The sequence below is a fragment of the Colletes gigas genome, unplaced genomic scaffold, assembly GCF_013123115.1.
Source record: "Colletes gigas isolate AHSC1104 unplaced genomic scaffold, ASM1312311v1 Colletes_gigas_Sc00010, whole genome shotgun sequence".
Classification (NCBI taxonomy): Eukaryota; Metazoa; Arthropoda; class Insecta; order Hymenoptera; family Colletidae; genus Colletes; species Colletes gigas.
In genome coordinates, this window is record NW_025106639.1 from 3,573,634 (window position 1) to 3,595,003 (window position 21,370).

The 21,370-nt window shown below is 43.3% G+C and overlaps 1 protein-coding gene across 1 annotated transcript; it reads left to right on the forward strand.

Moving 5' to 3' along the window:
• Window positions 1-1,229: 1,229 nt before the first annotated feature.
• LOC122397731 lies at window positions 1,230-17,751 on the forward strand. The gene is made up of 6 exons (XM_043397091.1): window positions 1,230-1,379; window positions 4,801-5,203; window positions 13,590-13,792; window positions 14,404-14,539; window positions 15,966-16,102; window positions 16,678-17,751. Exons 2-6 carry the CDS (start codon window positions 4,978-4,980, stop codon window positions 16,993-16,995), a joined length of 1,020 nt encoding a protein of 339 aa, XP_043253026.1. The 5' UTR covers window positions 1,230-1,379; window positions 4,801-4,977; the 3' UTR covers window positions 16,996-17,751.
• The last annotated feature ends 3,619 nt before the right edge of the window (window positions 17,752-21,370 follow it).

Below are 21,370 nucleotides of genomic sequence, written 5' to 3' on the forward strand. Positions count from 1 at the left end.
CGAAGGACCCCAAAAAAGGGAGACGGAGTACATTCGATGTTAGGAATAATGTTTTAGATCGACAATGTGTGGTTTTTTGGAACGTAATACGACGAAGAAAAGAAAATTCTATCGCACTTCGGAGCTTCTATTCTCCATCTACTATAAATTTTAATTAGCACGAAGGACCCCAAAAAAGGGAGACGGAGTATATTCGATGTTAGGAATGATGTCTGAGATCGACAATGTGTGGTTTTTTGGAACGTAATACGACGAAGAAAAGAAAATTCTATCGCACTTCGGAGCTTCTATTCTCCATCTACTATAAATTTTAATTAGCACGAAGGACCCCAAAAAAGGTAGACGGATTACATTCGATGTTAGGAATGATGTCTGAGATCGACAATGTGTGGTTTTTTGGAACGTAATACGACGAAGAAAAGAAAATTCTATCGCACTTCGGAGCTCCGATTTTCCGTGTACTATAAATTTTAGTTAGCAGGTAGCACCGCAAAAAAGGGAGGCGGAAAATTCGATTGGATGTCGCGATTAGGTAGCTCCGGCGATGTTTATGTCGCGGTCAATTTCGAAGACATTCCCATGGGTTGGTTTAACCGGGACACCCTGTATGCGTGGTTCTCCCGCTTCGCTCGTATTCGACGATCCTCCCAACGAAGGGGTCGCCGTCGGTGCTCCTCTTCCTCTCGTTCGCCAGTACCGTCGGGCGTTTCGACGCGGTAACACGTTGCGTCCAGGTCGAGAGAGAAACGTTTCGACGCACGCAGTACCTTCTATACTTTAATCCGTTCCCCACGACATCGTTCTCGCGATATCTGCCATAATCTCCAACCCCTTATTGCCCCTTTCGCTGATAATCCCTCGTTTCTTTCGACTCTCTGTCATGCTTTCCGTTGTAATTTCTGCTCCGTATCGTCCGTCCGCGCGCCCGTCCTCTCACCTTTTCTCACCTTCGTTCCTTGCCAAAAATAGGGAGACCCGCCCACCCTCGAAACCGCGAAACTGATCGTCGTTTTTCGCCAGTACCGTCGAACCTTTCGTTCCGTTCACGGTTCACCGTGCCGCGATCGGTAATATTTACCGCGACCAGGTGACGAGGTGTCGTGTCGCGTGTCGTGCACCGTCGTCGTCCACGGTCTGCCCGATCCTCGTTCCGTCCTGCTTCGTCCTACCGCGCCCTGACGAAGATCGTCGAAGGCGCGGCGCCGCACAGGACCACGCTGACGCGCCTAATCCACGATACAACCCCTAATATCGCAACCCCGATCGCTGCACCGCAGCCCCGTTCGTTGCATTGCGTGCACCGGACTCGCTGGACGCGTTCGCTCGTGGCGATCCTCGTCTCTCGATCTCTTTCGACCCCCGAGAACTGCGACGATTTGGTGAGGAAACGTACACCGCTGCACATTATAGAGCGTTTCGACGAGTTTGGGAAATTTTTGGACGTCGACCCCGTGGAGACGAGTTTCGATCGCGTGGCTTTAACGTGTAAAATTCATTTCGCTACTTATAGACGTCGAAACGTTTTAAATATCTGGATCCGTTGGGAGTGGATCGAGGAATCTAGTGGGTTCATTTTGTAACAGTTGTACAGTGAAAGTTGCTTAGAAGTTGCAAGTTGATAATAAGGGGTTGATTGTGGTCTGGGTTAGGATTGGTGAATACTTTGAATTATAATACTTAGCATATAATCCAGACTTTGACCTACTGTGCGCGGCTGTAGAAATTTGGAACACTTTCTACTTCTCGGTGTCCGCACAAATAAATATTAACGAAAATTACCAATCACGGACGAGCGTGAGTTTTTTCTTATTGAAATTACACGGTCGAAGATCGCAGTTTTTTTACCGAGTTTTAAATAAATTTTGAACTTCGGGACTATTAAAAGTTTTCGCATTTTTCAGTCCGGGAGGGATTAATCTCTCTGGATAAATGCTGGAATTATGAAAGTGACTTTTACGACTGAAAAGAATAGATCTTGATCCTGGTCAGGAAAATTTTTTTAAATTACGGTCCTTTTTCCCGCGATGTTTCCTTGGTCGAGGAAAGTTTTTTAATTCGCGGAGTCTCGAAAACTATAGTTGAATCCCGACGGTAAAGATTACGGTGCAGCCCGATTCGAGTAAACTGCGCGGCAAGGGATCGAACTTAGGGTGGTGGCGATCATACCAACGACGTTATTCTAATTTTCCTGTATTTTAACAGTGGGGATTTCAATTTTATCATAATCTCCGAATCAAGGACGCTTAGTTTCATATCCGCGTAAAACTCGATATATTTTTCAAACGTTGATCGTGTTTGGTATACAAATAGGAGAAGCTTTATCGATATTATGCATCGTTGCAGCGATTTTTACGCGGCTCCAGAATGGAATTTTTTCGCGACCGTGCGTGGCAAAGGTCCTTCGCGATGGAATCGATGAATCCATTAAGAGAGTCGATGCACGTGCCGGTTTACAAAGGCCGTACGAAAATCAAATCAAAGCCATTAGAGTCGGAACGAAAGAATTACGTTCAATTTCGAAGCTAAGATGGAAGAGAAACAGCATCCAATCTCGTGGAAAAATTGCTTTGGAGCAGCCAGATAGTATTTATGACAGTAAAAGCTATAGTACAGTAACTTTGTACATTTAAAAAGTAAATTTCTGCAAAGGTGCTTTTAAAATGCAGTTTTTCTCAGCGTCGAGTCGGGCAATTTTCCCGTTTCTATTGTGCAACTTCAGATCGAGCATTTAATTTGTAGTTAATTAGGCGTTGCGCGTTAACAGCTCTTATGGTGCAGTAATTATAACATAAGTCTGCATACTGCAGTGACAAGCTCTTCTTATTACCACCTAAGGGGGACCCTTAACGTCCCTTGGACAATATTTCAATTAAAAAGTAGTTTTCGAGGCTCCAGTCGGGATTCAAATTTTTCGTAAAACTTTTTTAAACAATTCTGACCTCGGTGCACAAAAGTGATCGATTTGGCGTGGAATTGGCCATAACTGCATCGCGAGAGCTGCTGCGAATAATACTTACAGTACATAGCGCAATATTTGCCACCGTGAAAATTTCATTGGCCCTCCCGGCGTCGGTCGTATCGACGGTTCCAGCTATGAACAGTCAACGTGTTAATAATGAGTGGAATTGATCGGAGAAGTTATCGATAACCATAATAGATTTCACTTCGATGCGCGCGTAACGAGAAAATGATAAAAGGGGCAGTCGTTCAGGGAAGTTTATCCCGAAAGTACAGGCGATCCAATCTGGAAATCGAAATTCGCGGAATATATAGTTTACGGTCGGAATTTCGTACTCGTCGTTCGGGAATAAAATTCCCACGAACTTTGTTTATCGATTCCACGGGCGTAATCTCCGACACGATTAACCCTAGGCGACGAAAACACCGCCGCATTACGATGCTTTCTACGCCTCCCTCGTGTCGCGCGCAATTCTCTCCGCGAATCGTCGGAAAAACCGCACGAACAACGATCGATCGCCACGAAATCCTGGGATCTAGCGAACGGACGCCGATTACGCAATAGATTGGGTGTAGTCGACCGCTTGTTCTCGTTTAATTAACCATAACATTGTATTTAGGACGTGACAAAGTCTGGATTACGCTAAGCACTTACGTATGTCGATAGCAATTTACGCGAACGCAGTCGCGCGATTAAAGTTTTCAAAAATAAAGGACTTTTCTTTTCGTTTTGGCGAACAAACGCGCAATCTATCTTTGGACAAGTTGATCAGTCGATCAACGAAGTTTCAGTATAGATAAATGATATTAAGAACCCAAAATTTCGATATATATCGATATCTGCTGTTTGATACTTTGGTATCGAATTGATCTATGTATATCATCGTAGACGTATATTTCTATTACAAGGTTGAAATAGCTGTTCCTCGTTGGATTGATCTGGCAATGCAAAGAGAAATGGGGAGAAAAGAGAGATAAAAATCGCGAATAATTTGACTCCTTATGGCCTGATGTTTTTTTAATAAACATGCAGTGACAGGTACTAAAATTAATTAAAAATGTTATTACACTACGTTGAAGAAAACTTTATTTTGTTACCCAATGCATCAGAGTTTATTAAAATATTTTTATATATATTAATTATTTCGAAATACAGACGTTAATTAAATATCACGTTTCACGTATGCAGTCAATTTTGTACCTGCACGATATATGATTTTTTACTGTTGGGAGTAATTGCACTGTGATGCAATATCTTTCATTTTCGAACGTTTATTCGAGTCTACCCTAGATTCCCCCAATATCAGAAAAGTTATGATATAATCATATTATCTTAACCTAATTACAATAATAACGAGTAATTAAATGCAATTCCAGCAAAAATAACTTATTTTTTCCGTTATAGCTAGAAATGATGTTTAATTGATATCCATATCGAGTGGCAATACTAAATTAAAATAAAATCGACATTCTAAATTAAAACATAAATTTATCCGTACACACGTTACCGTCGTCCAGGATACACGTTTCAATTAGACATCGGGTTTTAATTTCAATTTAATATCAATAGTCAATACAGATATTTCGCGATAAGCATACATCGCGGAAACTTCGAAGTTAAATAAATTAATTATTTCGACTAAAATCGCGCGTAAATACTAAGAAAAAGACAGTAATTTATTCCCGGGGTCATTTAATTATAATCATACCACGGGAATAAAACTAAAATTGCGTCCGCATTTCTCTTCACCGTCGACCAATCGAAAAACGAACAGCTCCTACCACCTGACGATAGAAATGTTTAATCGAATTTTACTAAATTGGCAGCGATGTGCATTCCAGATAAAACCGCAAGAATTTCTCGCCCGTCGCGGTTATTGATATGATCGAAGGGTGGAACGGACGATCCATACGTCGTACATTCAGACATTATAGAAATTAAACTAGTTAAATGTAGATAGAGAGAGAGAGAGAGAGAGAGATTGAGGGCGGAAGGGAGATAACGCGCAGTAGTCCGCGATGGGCGTGTCGTCTGTACAAACGCGGAGGAAAGTTTCGCGAGGGGTCGATGATCGGCCCGTAACGCCTCGATCGATAGATCGACCGGCCGCAGTCACCTCGAGAAAGATCGTACGATCGAAGCCAGGGAACGTTTGCTCGTCCATCGTCTTTCTACGCGGACGTCCGATGCTCTGGATTATATTCGCGATTCAGCTGATCGGAGTGCCGGCCAGTTCCGACAAAAGTAAGTATTTTTTTCCGCATTTCCAGTTTCCGTTCCGCCTTTCAGGTATCCCAAGTATCGTCGAAAGCCACTTCGCCGCGATGATCCTCGAATCAAAGATCAAGAAACACGGGGGTAGAAACTTTGAAACGCGCCCTGAGATATCCGGTTCCTCGTCCTCCTTTTTTCTTCCTTTCTTCTTGTCGAGCCACCCCCCCCTGTAACTTTTTCGTTTCCCTTCGAGAACTCTGTTTCGGCGGTGAATCATTTCCGCTGCTCGCGATCGATCGCGACTTCGAAAAACCGCGATAGCGGAGATTTATGGCTTTCGAAATTTTAAGAGGAGAGCGTCGGTCTGTCTAATAATCTCCCTGAGACCGGAACCATTCGTGTGTTTGACAAATATATAGACGATAGGTTTAAATTGAACTTAAGTAAAGTTCCGACTAGCTCGAACCGTTTGATTAAAAAGGAAACGAAGTTCTGTTCGTTAGGTTCTGAGAAAATAGCAACGATTTATACGGGTTGCTCGGTGCATCCCTCTCTCTTAACGATGTGCCGTAAAGCGATATCGAATGTTGTGGTCCAATGGACGTTAAGGAAACTCTGACTGCCAGAATTACTTTATTGCCGGTGGAGCAATAAACCCCGGGCGTACCTAAGGGAACCATTTGGCCAGCAGATTTGGCTACGCGACACGGCTGATTTTTGCATTTAGCCACCCGGTAGGCCTCTCTATCCCGAGAGCGCCGGAACAATACGTTCCCGTGGAAAATTTGGAAAACATACCTTTCCTATCGCGTTCCCGTTTGATCGATCGACTCCCGCGAGCATCGAGCGTCCAATCATTTTTCGATGCGGCTGCTTCCACCGCCGTAACTCCTTCCACAAAAGTGTTGGATCAACGTTCGAAACGTGTACTCACGGACACCTGTTTCTGGAATAAATACAATTTCAGTCAAAGCGGTACCAGCTTTTATTTCCACTGTTCATTTGCAAACGTTCAGAGGACGTCAACCAGTTTGCAATATTTACAGACGTCCTAGACGTCGTGCAAATTATGTTCAAACAGACATATTGAATAATTTAACGGTGCGCTTGATATTTTATATCGTAAAGGAAGTATCGTTTAAAATTTTAGAGTAAATTTAGAGTAAATTCAAGTAAATTTAGAGTAAATTTTAGAGTAATTTTAGGTAAAGGATTTAACCCTTTGAGTATAGATACGCAAAGAAATGTACAATACAATGGAAATAGCTGCCAATTCATTCTCTCATAGAACACTACGTTAAATTTTCAAAAAATCGGTGGAGGAAATTTTTTATAAATTTTGTTAGAAATTACGAATGGGCCATTTTGACTGCTTTGTTGGAAGTTTGAAGCAACAGTCACCGGTGACCACCATGACAGTGAACGCGTTAAAAGCCCTCGTCCCTGAGATTAAAACCATCGTTCGACGGTTATCAAACCAGGACGATTCGCGTTTGTAGGAGCATCGTTCGTCGCGAATGGAAAGAAGTCACGGCGAAAACGGAAGGTATACGATTCACGAAGAATCTTCTTTCAGTTTTCGTGTCGTCGCCTCTCTTCGTGGCTGGTACACGAGTCACGTAGACGTCCGCCCGTTACCCTCTTCCTTAACTTTCCAAAAGCGATCCCCGATTCTGGAGCAGCTACCCCGAGCTACTCCCCAATAGGTCCTCGTCGGATGCAAGCGATCGTTCGAGCGCTCTAAGGGGTCGTGTCACCTTTGCAGCGAGGGGAGGGGGAAAATTTTTCTCTTCAAAACGATTATTCGAACCCTCGATCCCTCGCGATCTTTACGAAATCGGTCCAAAAATTGTCAATTTTTTATTTCGTAAATTACGTAAAATCCTGACTTGATTTTTGTTATATTTGTTCGATAAACGGGAAGCCCCAAAAATAGTGGAACGTGTTGAAAAAATTTTAATACCCAGTTTTTGAAAGATGAAACGGTTTCGATGTATTATTTGAACGCAACGGAAATGGAGACCAATTGCGAACGAGGAGAAACAGGACCGCAACAACCGCGTTTCGCGGGCAGAACGACGTGAACGCGGTGGAAAGAAAGAAGCGTAGAGCGAAAAGGGCGAGGACAAAAGGGAAATTCCAGCAAAGAACGGGACGAGAGTTTTGTACGCGAACGGTACATACTCGGTGCCGGTGAAGAGACGAGAAGGGGAAACAAAGGGCTGGCGACTGGGAATCTAAAAGACATGAGCGATTGCGATTCCGTAGGGTCGTAGGGCAGTCGTCCGAGCACAATTAACCTCCGCCACTTGGCCGCTAATGGTTTACAAACAAACGACGACGACGACGACGACGTCGACGTCGACGAGAAGACGGGCCAACGTTTTATCGTTAATTTGCAACCGAGATCGTTCCATCCTCTCGGCAACGTTTCTATCCGGATACAAATTTAACGCGACGAATCAGATTTGTTGGGGAGGGGAATTTGTGAATTTTTACGATCGTTAAACATTTTTACTGTCGGCGTTTCATTATAATCTTCTGCAGTGAGTTTGCCAAACGTATAAGGGCCAGTGTAAACACCGTGGAACTTCCGTCTTAAGGGGCGAATCCGAGCATGAAAAATTAGAATTTTCCCGGTCGTCTTTGCGTAGCAAAACAGCGAGGATTTTAGCGCGTTCGACTTTGGGTCGCGGGGCTGGAGGATCGCGGTGGAGTTTTATCGGATCGAGGCGTGGGAAAGTTTTCAACAAACTTTTGCTACATCGTCGTAGCGTGAATAAGGAATAGGGGAATCGAATGGGAAGATCGCGAATAATACGCGGGGAGAAACTCCAATATCGCGTCTCGATGGTCACGCGGCTGGGCGCAAAATCATGGAAACAAAGACGATCTCGATAGCTTCCGCAAATTTACATACGGGAACACCGCGCTCTATCACTGCCTTTGCTTATTCGGAATTTCGTTTTCGAGCCATTCCGCGGTACGTCCTCTTTATAAAATACCATTATGCCCTCGATCTTTGCGCCCTGTTCCACGAGAATGGGAATTCGTTGTCCCCCCTTGACAGATTCTCCCCATTCTCGGAACGTCTGACGCGTTAAAAGCTGAAACTTACACGGGAATGGAAAATACTTGTTGGAAATGCCGTTGATCGTTGCAATCGTGCTCGCGACGACGACGCGACGCATTGACAGCTGCGGGTTTCGTGAAAAGAATTTTCAACGAAGAGAGTGCAGGATTCCAAGAGTCCATTACGTTTCCCCCTTAATATTTATTAAGCTCTCTTGTTTTACTGTTAATGTTCTCTTAGATTAAGACGAATACATGCTTTCTTTATTTTATGACCCTTTTTACACACCTACGTTCCTAATGAGCGCAGTCTATATTCGCCTGCCTCGAATAGAATAAGAGTCAGTAAGAATTTATTCTTTCCGACATTAAGCTTCACAGGAAATTTAAGAATGCTATATATCTCGCTTATACTAACTCGGTTATACTTAGTCTCATCCTTGTACAATAAAATTCCGACACATTCGGGACTGAGGCAATGCCTAATAATTGGAGTGTACCTACTTATGAAGTGATAAGAACGGGGATCTGGACCATTTTTATGAGGTTAAGGAACAACTTTTCGAACAGTCTTAGAATTTTTAAATATTCTTCACTAAAATACGCGTTGATTGCATTTTGAAACATTGAAATCGTCCAATCCGTTCAGGAGTTACGAATTTTTAAACGTATTTACGCATGAAGCTTGAGGGAAACATGATGGTCATGGTCAGACACGAAATTTTCGGTAATGAATTTTTTTCTCGAAACTGCGTAGGATTTCGGGGGTAGGTCTATTCACCAAAAATGATTCTAACTGACCTCTGTAACTGAAAATAATTTTTTCAGACGGGTTTGAAATTTTTTTTTTGTCGAAAATTTAGGCACATATTCGAATTTTTTTCTCGAAAGTGAGTAGGAATTCGAGGATATGTCTATCGACCAAAAATGATTGTAATTGACCCTCGCAACTGTAAATAATTTTTTCAGAACGATTTAAAATTTTTTAATTTTATTGAAAATTTTACACCTCGAATTTGTTTTCTCGAAACTGGTTAGGATTTCGAGGGTATGTCTATTCACAAAAAATGATTATAATTGACCCCCGCAACTGAAAATAATTTTTTCAGAACGATTTAAAATTTTTTAATTTTGTTGGAAATTCCACACCTCGAATTTTTTTTCTCGAAACTGGTTAGGATTTCGGGGGTAGGTCTATCCACCAAAAGTGATTGTAATTGCCCCCTGTAACTGGAAATAATTTTTTCAGAACGATTTGAAATTTTTTAATTTTGTTGAACTGCATTTACCTATCGATTTTTTTTTTAAATTTGCTTTTGATTTTTAGTAAACTTTATTTCAGACATTCCAAATAACCGGGAATAGATTTTTATCTACAATATATAGATAAAAATCTATTTCAGAACCGAATCTTTCACAAGGATCCAACATCCCCAGTTAAGGGCATGACAACGACGATCAAACTGTAAGAGGCGTTTAAGTGGTAACGTGGAAGGGTTGTTCGATACTCGACCACTACAATTAGTGTCGGGTGTCGATTATCGATTGCGTGGGTTATCGATACGAGACTGATTCGTTTCAGGATGTTGGGAACGGTTGAACGACGTTTGAGCACGACATACCATTAATTTCGTTTTAGTTTCTCGTCACTCGGTAATTGTAAAATTTTTAGACTATTCGTAGTATAACAATCGTTGAAAGATTTATTTAACAAATAGTTCGAGAACGTGAACATATCAATTGCGGTTAATATCTTACGCGCAACCGTTTGAAATATCGCCCCGCGAGAGATCGTTAAAATCGAAAAGTGGTCGTGTCTCGATGGCTCAATATAGTCGCGGGTTATCGATAAAAGATTTATACGTTTCAGAAAGTTGAAAGGCGTTGAACGATGGTTCGTTACTGGGTAGACCGTTGGCACTATCTCTCCATATTAAGACGTAATGGTGTATAAAACGATTCCGTATTTGGCAATGAATCAAACATGGCCGCCCATTGCCGCAGGAGCCGATAACTCGCTTTTCCTCCGTCCTTTTGTTCTCGTTGCTAAATTCCTGGCGATCCCGAGCAGATCCGTGCCCTACTGGGCGACCCTCGTATCGCCACGCAGCTACGTTTCGCAGCATTTTGTGGCATTTCGCGGCGTTTTGCGACACTCGCCGCGCCAATTAATCAGCAATCGAGAATCGAATTGAATCGGTAACGTTGGGAAACGGTCCCATTCAATCAGCCAGTCTATAATTGTAGGTCTACCTCGGATAACGTTTAATTGGAGACTGCTAGCTATTTCCACGCTTTGTCGTGGTACCACCACACCTCCTCTGTAAGTACTCCATGTTACCAGGACGTTCCTCCAAAGCGTTCGCCGTGTTTGTTGTTCGAACGTCTAACCAGTTAAGCCAGAGACGACAGCCAGGGAGCTGGAAAGCCTCCTGCCTTCGTTTTTAAACCGTTCCGCGCGATCTTTTAATATATTTTATCGATCGCATGAACAGACACGTATTTACAAACACGTTGATATATTATTGCAAAACCCCCGGGGCGTCGAACCCGATTCGTAAGCGTTGTTTTATAATATTATACGCGTTTATCTGTTGGAGCTTTTAGACTCGAGCGTTTCATTTTATAAACACCCATTTCACGACTCTCTGGACTCGCGGTCCAGTGCACCACAGTTGTATCGGCAGATACTTTTATTCCGATAAAAAGCGAAATCTAGACGTTACTCGTTATTGTTCGTCGAGTGGAAGCCAGAAACGGTGGTTCTGTGTCCAACGTTCGCGCGGATATGTGTTCGGATCAAATCGGGTCGTGTTGAATCGGATCGTTTCGAGCAATCCGGAATCTCCTCTATCGGATGGCCGACGTCTGTGCAACGCGCGTACTTACTTGTAATTATGTACACAACCGGAACGATCGTCGGTGCGGAGTACCGAGTTTCAGCGAAGGGACCAGCCCCCGGAACAGACGTATGTAAATGCAAACCATTCGTCGAATCGCAGATGTTCGTCCGGGGCTGTTGAATGACCGAATGGTTGAACGGTTGAATGGCTGAATTCCATGGTCGGGCAAGCGGACCATAAATTTTGGAAGACATCGTTAACCTTGTATGGTCCGCGTCAGATTCGATCATTCGTTCCAGCGGGTCTCTATTTGCGATCCACGTATTTACATTAAAATATCGACATTAAAATGAACATCGAGAGGAACCGTCACAACAAAACCGCGTATTTTTAGAAACTATTTTTGTTCGCTCGGAGTTTCGGTTTAGTTTTACAATATTTCGTGCCACGCTTCAAATTAAATTACTTTTTAGCTTTCATTTGACTCCCTTGGTCGATGTGTTGAAAAGTAGTTGATCGAAGTTATATAATTGATAATTATGCAGAAATATACCGGTCATAGAACCATGTACCACACCGTTGGTCGTAGTTTGACGAGTTCCAACGCCAGACGCGGGACCACAGAGGATTCGAACGGTCAGAAACCATTGGCGAACCGATTCCGGTGGTTTCTCTGTGCGTGACTTTGCTGCATTTCTGTTTCTCGTTATTGGCGGCACGATAAGTTTAATTGCAGACTGCAATGAACCGATCGACCGTAACACTCGTCATTTTCCTTGTTCCCGGGTACGTTCGTCCCTGAGTACCGTTGTAACAGAGCACGTGACAAAACTTTCCACTACAAACTCGCCGACGTCGCCGTCCAGCAACATTCGTGCAATTTATTTACCGTCACAGAGACTAGAAAACGGTAAATTTGTTACCGCGTTGTTTGTGACGGTCAAACACGAGACAGGAAGTGCCACACGGCGGGTGGAAAAGCTATTTGCACGCCTAGTTTTCTTGTAATAACTTCCCGCGAGCAAATAATAAGGAGGAAAGCTATTAAAATTGTACCAGCGGAGACGTTTCGTCTTGTATTTCCCTGGTACTAATTTAAATGCAAATTAATATTGGAGGCTGCGTGAATTTTAAGATACTCGGGCGGCGAACAGTGAACCGCAGAACTTATATAAATTTGCTCCTGCGAAACTGACGATTCATTTTTCACGATACGTTATCGCGGAAATATTGGGGGGGAACTAATAATATCGAGAATGAGCCACGATCGGGTCGGTGAAAAATATTTACGAGCGTCTAGAAAACGGCGTGTCGTAAAAGGAGCAATGAAAACTCCATTTAAAAGCGTTTAACGTATATTCGCTAACGTCGCGTCGTTATCGAACCAGTGTTTTTCCAAAATGGTGTCGCGGAATAAAGATTTCAATCTACGAGGCGCGTAAAAATTATATCGTCGAAGATCATTAATCTGAAAACCGTTTGATGCGGCGATGATCGTTGCGATCGAGCTTGAGAATAAATGGTGTTCTCGTTGATTTATTAAGAACGTCTGTTGTCGGTTCGGGCACGGTATCATATTAATATTCGCGTCTAAATGAAAATTGATGCGTGTAAAGAAGTTTAGAGGAAAAGTACGCTTATCGTAAACGAAAACATCTTTCATATGCTAGCTTCAGGGGATTAGCGCGGGTGTTACACCGTTTTTAATAAAGAAATATCACCGTTGACCATCGGATTAAATGTCGCTGCGTCTTTCTTCGATTTTTAAAGTAACGTTTCGAGATTTTTGGAACGGAGACAATTTGCTTTTTAATATAACCGTGCAGCGACTGTGCTCTGTATATAACCGAGTCCTTGAAGTCTTTATATTGTTGAAATATAAATGCGCACCTGCGCCACATGGCAGTCTAAATAAACCCAAGGGTCAAAATGAGTTTGGCGTGCCTGCTATAAAGTATATCGACGCGTTCCGGAGCAATTCGCCAGAAAGTGCAGTTAAACCGAGCACGAGTAATGCATATTATTTTCGGGAGGACAATGATCCAACATATACTACCAAAATAGCCAAACTGTGGCTATTTAGCTCGAGCAGCTGTTTGAGCATTCAAAGTCAATTCGAAAAGCATCAAAGCATTTCAAAATTCCCTTTCACCAAAATTAATCGTAATCAGAATCGGAAAGTGTTGGAAAGTTGGAAATTTTCGACATCGATCGGATTAGCCAACTATCTTCGAACTAATTAAACTTCGAGCCCGGGCCAGGCCCCACGACTTCCTTGTTTAGTACTTCGGGGGCCAATCTTTGTAACGAGGATCCCATTAGAAGAATTTGTACCAGTGAAAATTGCATAAGTTCGAGCCCCGATATCTTCTCCTACTCCTTCGCTCCTTTTAACCCTGCGTTAATAACGTTTACACGTATCTTGTGATCGTGGTTTGAACAATCTGTGATGGACCTTTTGCACGGATCTAAGCCAACACGAGAGCCGTGATCTGTTTCAGCCGGTGACATCGAGGTGGAAATCAAAGTGCCAAGCGAGGCCAAAGTGGGATCCTCGGTGGAGCTCGGATGCGAATGGCGGCTGTTCGGCCAAAGGGGACTCTACTCGGTGAAATGGTACAAGGACGATCACGAGTTCTTTCGATACGTACCGGACGACAATCCCAGGATACAAACGTTCCCGCAACCGGGCGTGAACATCGACGTAAGTGTTTCCTTTCGTACCTTTCCGTGCAACGATTCTACAGCTAAGCTACCAGGGGCCCGACCAGGAACCTCTAAATACTTCCTCGATTTCTATGCAATTGTACAGGTTTGAAAACCAGCGGTCGAATTTATTCAGCAAGTTTTTGAAATGAAATTCGCCCGACTCCGGGCTCGAGAAGTTCCACAGTAGTCGCGGACGTTTCTGCACAGCCACTAGTCGCACCAACACTTTGCACAGTCGCGCGAACCCGGATATCCGGCTCTAAACTCCAGAACGTGCCATTTTTCCGGGCGGGGAGAAGTTAGACGATTCTTTGGGATTCTGTGCCTGATCGGAAGTCGCGGGGGGGAGGAAAAATCGCGCGTAGAGCACGCGTCGTGTTTAGAGACGCGTACGTGGATAGGGAAACGAGGCTGGAGCGTATGTATCTTCGTTTAATTTCCGGCTTGTTTGACGTCGACGTTTCCCCCGAAAACTTGCTCCCACGTCCCAGCTCGGGAACCGCTCGATCCGCCCAGGATCCGTTACGGGTTTGCGTCGTCGGATCGTGCGTTTCTGTAACAATTGTTCGAACGTGTTTCTTCGACGAGAAATTTGTTTGCTCGCAGAAGAAATGGAGGAACGAGAAATCGATCAGGCTGAGGAATCTTGGCGTGGCGAGCTCTGGACAGTACAAGTGCGAGGTATCCACTGAGGCGCCGTCGTTCGCCACCACCTATCGGGCAGGAAACTTGACGGTGATCGGTAAGTGCCAGAAGACGACGGTCGTTTCCGTCGTTCAAATTACCGGGAATACGGCGAAGGCTGACGAAGGTAAATATGATAATTGGATGCAGTCATTATCGTGGTCCGACGACGACTCTAATCTCTGTTATACGGGCCGCGGGGCTTAATGACTTAGCGTGCAATAGCTATGCAACCATGCCTGGCGCGATTGTTTGAACGGTTGTAAAATTATTTAAATTCGTAGTGTGTCGTAAAACACGATCGCGTTGCGTGACGCAAATAATAGATCGGAGGCTTCAGCCACCGATTAACTCGAAGCTTTTTTCTCCTACGTTTCACTGTGGATTATTAGGGGAACAAGTATGGAAAAATATTGAAAATGTCTGATCCAACTCTTTTTGGCGCGATCATTTTCCTCGAACGGCAGGTCGTCGAATCGTTTCAGCCATCGTCGCGTCTCACAATACGCGTTATCCGTAAACGAGACGATCATTATCGCGCAGATAGAAACGAAAGGCGCCGATTTCACGACGCGATTGCGATACTAAATCACGACGATCACGATTTATCTGCTGTGACGCGTTCCCGTGCTCGCGTGATCAAAATTTCGACATTAGGCAGAGTATCGGGATTGGGAAATACCTGTCCTTTGACGTTACCGTGTCGTAATTTTTAATATATTTGTGCAACGTAGATCGAATTCAACTCTTTTTAGATTATTGGTACGTCGGAATGGCAGAAAGCTGGTCAAATATTAATTTTAGTCATTTGCTGGTCGATGATTACATTTTCGAGGAACGTGCGCGGTATATTAATTATTCAGGTTGATTAATTAAATATTGAAATTATTATTTTCGAAGCCCTTAATAATCGTTACGAGGGCCATCGTTCCAAGGGCGTGGTGGCTTCTTTGTGCCCTTTTTCCGCAACTCGAGCTCACAGCCCGTGCCAAATCTTGAATCGATCATATCTCGAGAACGGCACGCGATGCGAGGATAGAATTTTGCATACGTCTTTATCTCGTATGACAATCGGAGTTATCAAACGTTTTTATGTGGTATTATCTTCGAAACAGTCAATCGTATCGACTACCTGTTTTGTGTCATCGCGAAGGATCGACCTTCGAAATTCATTTCCTTAATTTTGAATAAATAACTCCCAACGAGTTAACGAGATAAGCGGAAACGAAGAAACAAAGAAAAACTAGCAAGGCTTATCTACGACTAAGCGACAAATAAACAGCCATTGTTTAGAGTTTTGACACACACACGGAATAATCCACAGAAAATTTTATGAAACTTTGAATATTTCCTACGCGCAAGATCGTCCGGAGGTCACCTTATCGCCGCGTTATCGTATTTCTTGTTTCTCCTAGACATTTTCTTTTCTATTTTTGCACTCCCGTGGAGGACGGAGCGACTCAAGGAAAAATTATCGTTTCCAGCCATGCCCGAGAGAGGCCCGGAAATCACAGGACTATCACCCTCGCATTACGCCGTCGGGGAAAACGTGACAGCAAACTGTACGGTTTGGCCGTCCGTGCCAAAGGCCGCTCTTCGTTGGGTAATCAACGGAAAACCGGTAAAGTCGTCGGACATTCCCTTCCCCGTTTCGTCGCCTCGCTGCACCCACCCCTATTTTCTCCTTTCCCGATCCTCCCACGCTTTTTTTTTTCGTTTCTGTTCTTTTCTCCGAGCGTGGCTCGACAACTCAGGATCCTCGAGGGAGTGGCACCGATCGCGGTGAAATGCGCAGTGGCGCGGTTTCCGGGCGATTCCCACTCGATACGTTTCGTGTAAAATACGCGGTTCGAACTTCTCCCCCAATTTACAAAACCTCCAGGCTACGTTGGAAATTAGTTTCGTAACCATTTTGTACAGTTTTTAAAATTAAACTCCCACGCCCCTTCGAAGAGTCAATATACAACGATGGAACCTGAATTATTTCCTGAAAATTGCTCCCACAAGTTCGTGTCGACTTTTACAATGTTTCGTTTTAAAGTCGAATCGATTAAAAATTTTGAAAAATCTCTGAATTGACTTGTTTGTTTGTTTTTCTCAACGAGTTGCAAACGTTCGTGGCTGTCGAGCGGCAGGAACTTGTGGGAGGATCCAGCGCGCCGCGGATGGAAATTAACGTGCTCGTTTCCGTCTCAGATCGCGAGCGAGAAGACGATCCTGTATCCGGATCGCGGAAATTCTAGCTCGACGAGGGCGACGAGCAGCGTCGGGCTGCGTGTGGAGCTCGAGCCGAGGTACGTCGGGAACATCAACGGTGCGACCACTGTAGCGATCAAATGCTTGGCGGAAATCGGCTCGAACACGCTCGAGACGGAGAAAATCGTGGCGATCGCACGCGTGAACAACCAACGATTGAGCGCGGGCGACACCAGGAGCAGAGGACACGTAACGCGTCGCGAGACCGATCGTTTCTTGCTTCTCGCGCTTCTGATACTGCTGATGTTTGCGACGTGACAGGGACAGGAACAGGAACAGGAACAGGAACAAGAAACCGAGCACGGGATCGCGTTACGACAGTCTCGCCGCGAAGGAGTTATCTCGTAACGCGTCGAGTTCGAGTTCGAGTTCGAGTTCGATGTTCGATGTTCGATGTTCGACGTTCGGCGTACGCGCGATAATCGCGTCTCGATATCCGTCTGATTGCCAGTCCATAAGTATGCGAGTTGAATTAGTTTACAGAAGTTTACCGAGCAAACGGGCGAACGAGGAGCTTTCCGAGCGTCGAGCGGACGCTCGATGGTGAAACGATAACCGGCGATGTTTTACGATTCCTATTCGTCACTCGTGGGATCGCTCGATGCTTGGCTCGTTCGACCGTGCACGCTGTGATATTAATGATAAGACCCTATGGAAGTATAATAACCGTGTACGTCAACGTCTTCGTTCGATAAGACGCGTGTTAGATTTTTTCTAGATACCCATCGTCGACGAAACGAAAGGATGACCCGGAAATCGTGGAGTCGAAGGGACGAATTGCAACTTTCGCGCGATGCACACAGCCTTGAGGTGGAAAACACGTAGTTGGCTCGATTCGCAAGTTTGCACGAAACGAACGTTGTTCGATATCGACGGACACACTTGGAGTTTCAGTCAAAGATATCGAGATTGTATGTCACCGAGGATCGAACCGATTTTATTCTAAACGTGATTTAATACGATTTTAATCGAGGATAGTGATTACGTAACGAAAGGATATTTTTATAAATTATTACCCAGTATTTCCTCTTTCTTTCTAAGATTCAACAGTCTTTAGAAAACATCGATGAACTCACCTAAAATTGATACAATTGTCGATCGTTTTTTGTTCATACACCTTCGAGCGTTTCCATAAGGGTTGGAGATGACTCAAATTAAGAGATGAAATCATTTTTCGATATCGATCAACGTTTGCTTATGCAAGACGGCGGATGGAGTTGTCTTTGTTTTTCGCATAATGAAAATGGAAAGTCGACGATAAAAGTTCGCCAAGGCTTTGTACGCTCTACTTATTGTCAGTGATTTCACGTCGGTTCGATGATTGTTATAGTCTCGCGATTAGTTAAGAACACGCGATACGTTTGTGTCGGGAAACGGTTCGTAGGAGGACTGGGGGGGAAAAATTAACACGGTTTAATCGAGCAAGGTTTTCCCTGAGACATAACAAGATCGTAAAAGCGGAGATGGGCAAAATTCTTATCTGGGCAAAGAAATGAGAAATAAAAATTTTTAATTACGGTAACGAAACACTTCTAGACGAACTAATAAAAGTTTAATTACTCGATCAAATAAATTGCTACGCGTTCGACTTAACGGTTATCTATCGATCGAATAAAATTCGTCTCCGCGTCCAAGGAACCGCGCGTTCGATAACCGACGCGTATCGGGTTAATCGAAACTGCGGTTGAAGCGAGAATATTCTCAAAGAAAATGCCTGCCGTTATTCTCAGTCCTTCCCACTTGCGAGCGAACGTTGAAACTTATTCCCTCTCAGAATTGAGTTAAACTTCACCGAAGGTAATAGGGACATCGACTCTAACAATATTACTCTCGAATATATGGAAGATTACAGCGAGATACTTTCTCGAATAATATATTTCGCATTACGGTTTAAGTTTGACGGGAAATTCCGAAGACGTAATTGAGACGATCCCTTTATAATATCCAGTTCTGCAAATTACTTTCGCGCGATAATAAAAAGAACTTGATCGATCAAATACACGTCTAAGAGTGGAATTTTTTCCAGTCGTATTGACCGAAATAATTAACAATTTCACTCTCTTATCTTTAGCGACGAGTGACTTATCGTCTGTTTGTTTATATCTTTAATTATATCTGTGAAATATAATGGAAGCAGAAATGAAACAATGAAATCTTCTATGCATTTCGGGAATGAATCTCGACGTTCGTTTGTTGGCCTTTCCTATCACTGAACGCAATTTCTTCCGTCTTTAATCCGTCTTTAACCCTCCGGGAGGCTGACGGTTTGCGTCTCAGTATTATTACGTTAAGAACAATCTTTGTCACACTCTATGTGGTTCTTTCGAGAGAGAACTTTCCGAATTTTAAACGGAGAATAGGAAAATAAGCAATCGCTGGAGACTAAGGGGTTACGCCATCTTGAGGACGATAGAAACGAAGATAGTTTCATTAAAAATTTAATAACGTTCGTATCAAATCCTCCTAGAGGCGCACAATGGCCACCTAACTAAAGGAAAATTCAATAATTTGTTTTCTATTATTTGTAAGGATCAGAAGAATAGAAAAGATTGGCTTTTTCATCGTCAAAGATGGCGTAGTCGCTGAAACGGCGCATGGTCCTTGCAACCAAAGTTGACAAAGGAAAGTAATTAGGGAAAGATAACGATTTCCGATCCATAGAATAGCGAATTAGTATACAATTGCACTTATATATGGCACGTGTACACGCACTTTAACCATTTCTCCGATCGCGTCGCGGGACAGCAATCCACCCAAGAAGCAAAAAACGAAACAGAGTAACGAGGTATGCACCGGCTAGGAATGCGTTCGTGGAACGAGAAAGAATCGTCTAGGATTCCACAGCATTCTTTACACGTAACAGAATCGCTCCACGCGAAGTATATCAACGATTGTTGTCTTTTTTCTTTCATATTTTTGTTTGTTTTTGCAATCTCTGACATGATTCCCGGTTGCAATCGTTTTTACGCGCAACGTTCATGAGTCACCTGCACATCCACGATTCAATGGCGGATGTACGAAACGCAAGTATAGACGTTCAATATTTGCGAAACGATTCAGTGAACTGGATGGCGAAATCTCCAAATAAGAATTTGTCAAAGTTTGTTTCGTTCCGGGTGCTCGGGAAACAAAGAGGCCGCAACAGAGTTTGACTGCGTATCGCGAGAAATCCACTTATCGATACATTTGTATGTACACAGGCGTATGCGTCGCCTTTCAGTATCACAGAATAAACGATGAATTCGACATTTCTCGACTTTGGTTATCATTCATCAGCTTCGACGATATTTTCGAAAACTTTGCTTTTCAGATGAACGCGGGCCGGAAAGCGTGGAACGAATTCGACCGAACGGAATACCGGAATCGGCGATCAGGATTTGCGAAAATGGTCCGCAAGTAATATTTATACTGAAATGCAAATGCGAATTTATCTTTCCATTACACGCGTGTAAATTTCTGGCGATGAGCCAGAGATTTAAACTATAATCGCCGATAATCTCACTGTTGATCAAAATTTCGTACCGCGCGAATTAACTGTTAACGGCATCGCTATCGCGACAATTTGTAATAGAAAAAAAACGGAGTTTTCTCGCGCAATGATGAATTTATATTGTACGATTAAACTCTCCGAAGCGTGTTTTCATTGTCAAAGCACTGCATTGGAATTCCTCGGATACTTTTATAAAGAGATCGCTATAAATGGTTTTTAATCGTATTTATAATCTTGAAATTATCGATCGACGAGTCACGTCTAAGAAGAAACAACGGAAATTAAAAATCCTGAAATCTTATCTCTCCCCATTCTTGTTTTTCATTCCAGAAACAGAATCGCTGCTTAAATTTCTGATGGCTGCGTCGAACGACCTTTACGCGTACGGGCACGTGTGTATGCGTAAAACATTGCTAACGTTCAGCAATTTATCACCGATCTTCGATAAAATACCGACTAACAATAAGCGAATAACGTCACGGCAAGGTGTACCTATACCTGTACAACTCGTCCGTGATACTAAGGTTATCTTATATCTCGTCTGTGATCATGTCCAACAAAATATCGTTGCAATATTTTCTACCTTATCAATCATCGGTAAAAATTAATCGATCGCGAACGTTCTGAAAATAATCCTTGTCCACTGAAGTAAGAGGCTAAATTTAACGCCGAACCCGGAAATTTCACAACAATTCCATTCGTGTCGTTTTGACACGTAAAATTACCATGTGATTTTCCATTAGACTCGGTTTTCGTGGAGCGAAACCCCGTCGATCATTTTTCATCGTACGCGCTCTTTTCATCGCGAAACAAGCGTCTCGTTGTAAAATATAGTAATACGCCGGTTATCGCAATTAGATACGTTCTCCGCAAACAACGTCTCTCCGCTTCTTTCCCTATTTCTGTATTCTGCTTACTCACTTCCCCTGCCAGTGAAAACGCCAACATAAGTAGAACGGTATCCGTGACTCGTAATTGACACGCAACTATTTGTGCAGTCGCAATATTTACTCTTTTACGTTTAAGAGAACCGTAAACAATGATCGAACCTTTTATGCAGATATACTATGCTCGATTAGCCGCGTGATAATTTTTTCACGAGCAACGCTCGCTACAGTGGAGCCTCGATTATTGCAGAAAATC

What these genes read in the sequence shown, in the direction of transcription:
- LOC122397731 (XM_043397091.1), top strand. Translation starts at nt 4,978, where the DNA reads ATGGGCGTGTCGTCTGTACAAACGCGGAGGAAAGTTTCGCGAGGGGTC. An exon ending in AACCGGGCGTGAACATCGAC is followed by an intron (nt 13,793 to 14,403) that starts GTAAGTGTTTCC and finishes GTTTGCTCGCAG; the next exon opens with AAGAAATGGAGGAACGAGAA. An exon ending in GGGTAATCAACGGAAAACCG is followed by an intron (nt 16,103 to 16,677) that starts GTAAAGTCGTCG and finishes TTTCCGTCTCAG; the next exon opens with ATCGCGAGCGAGAAGACGAT.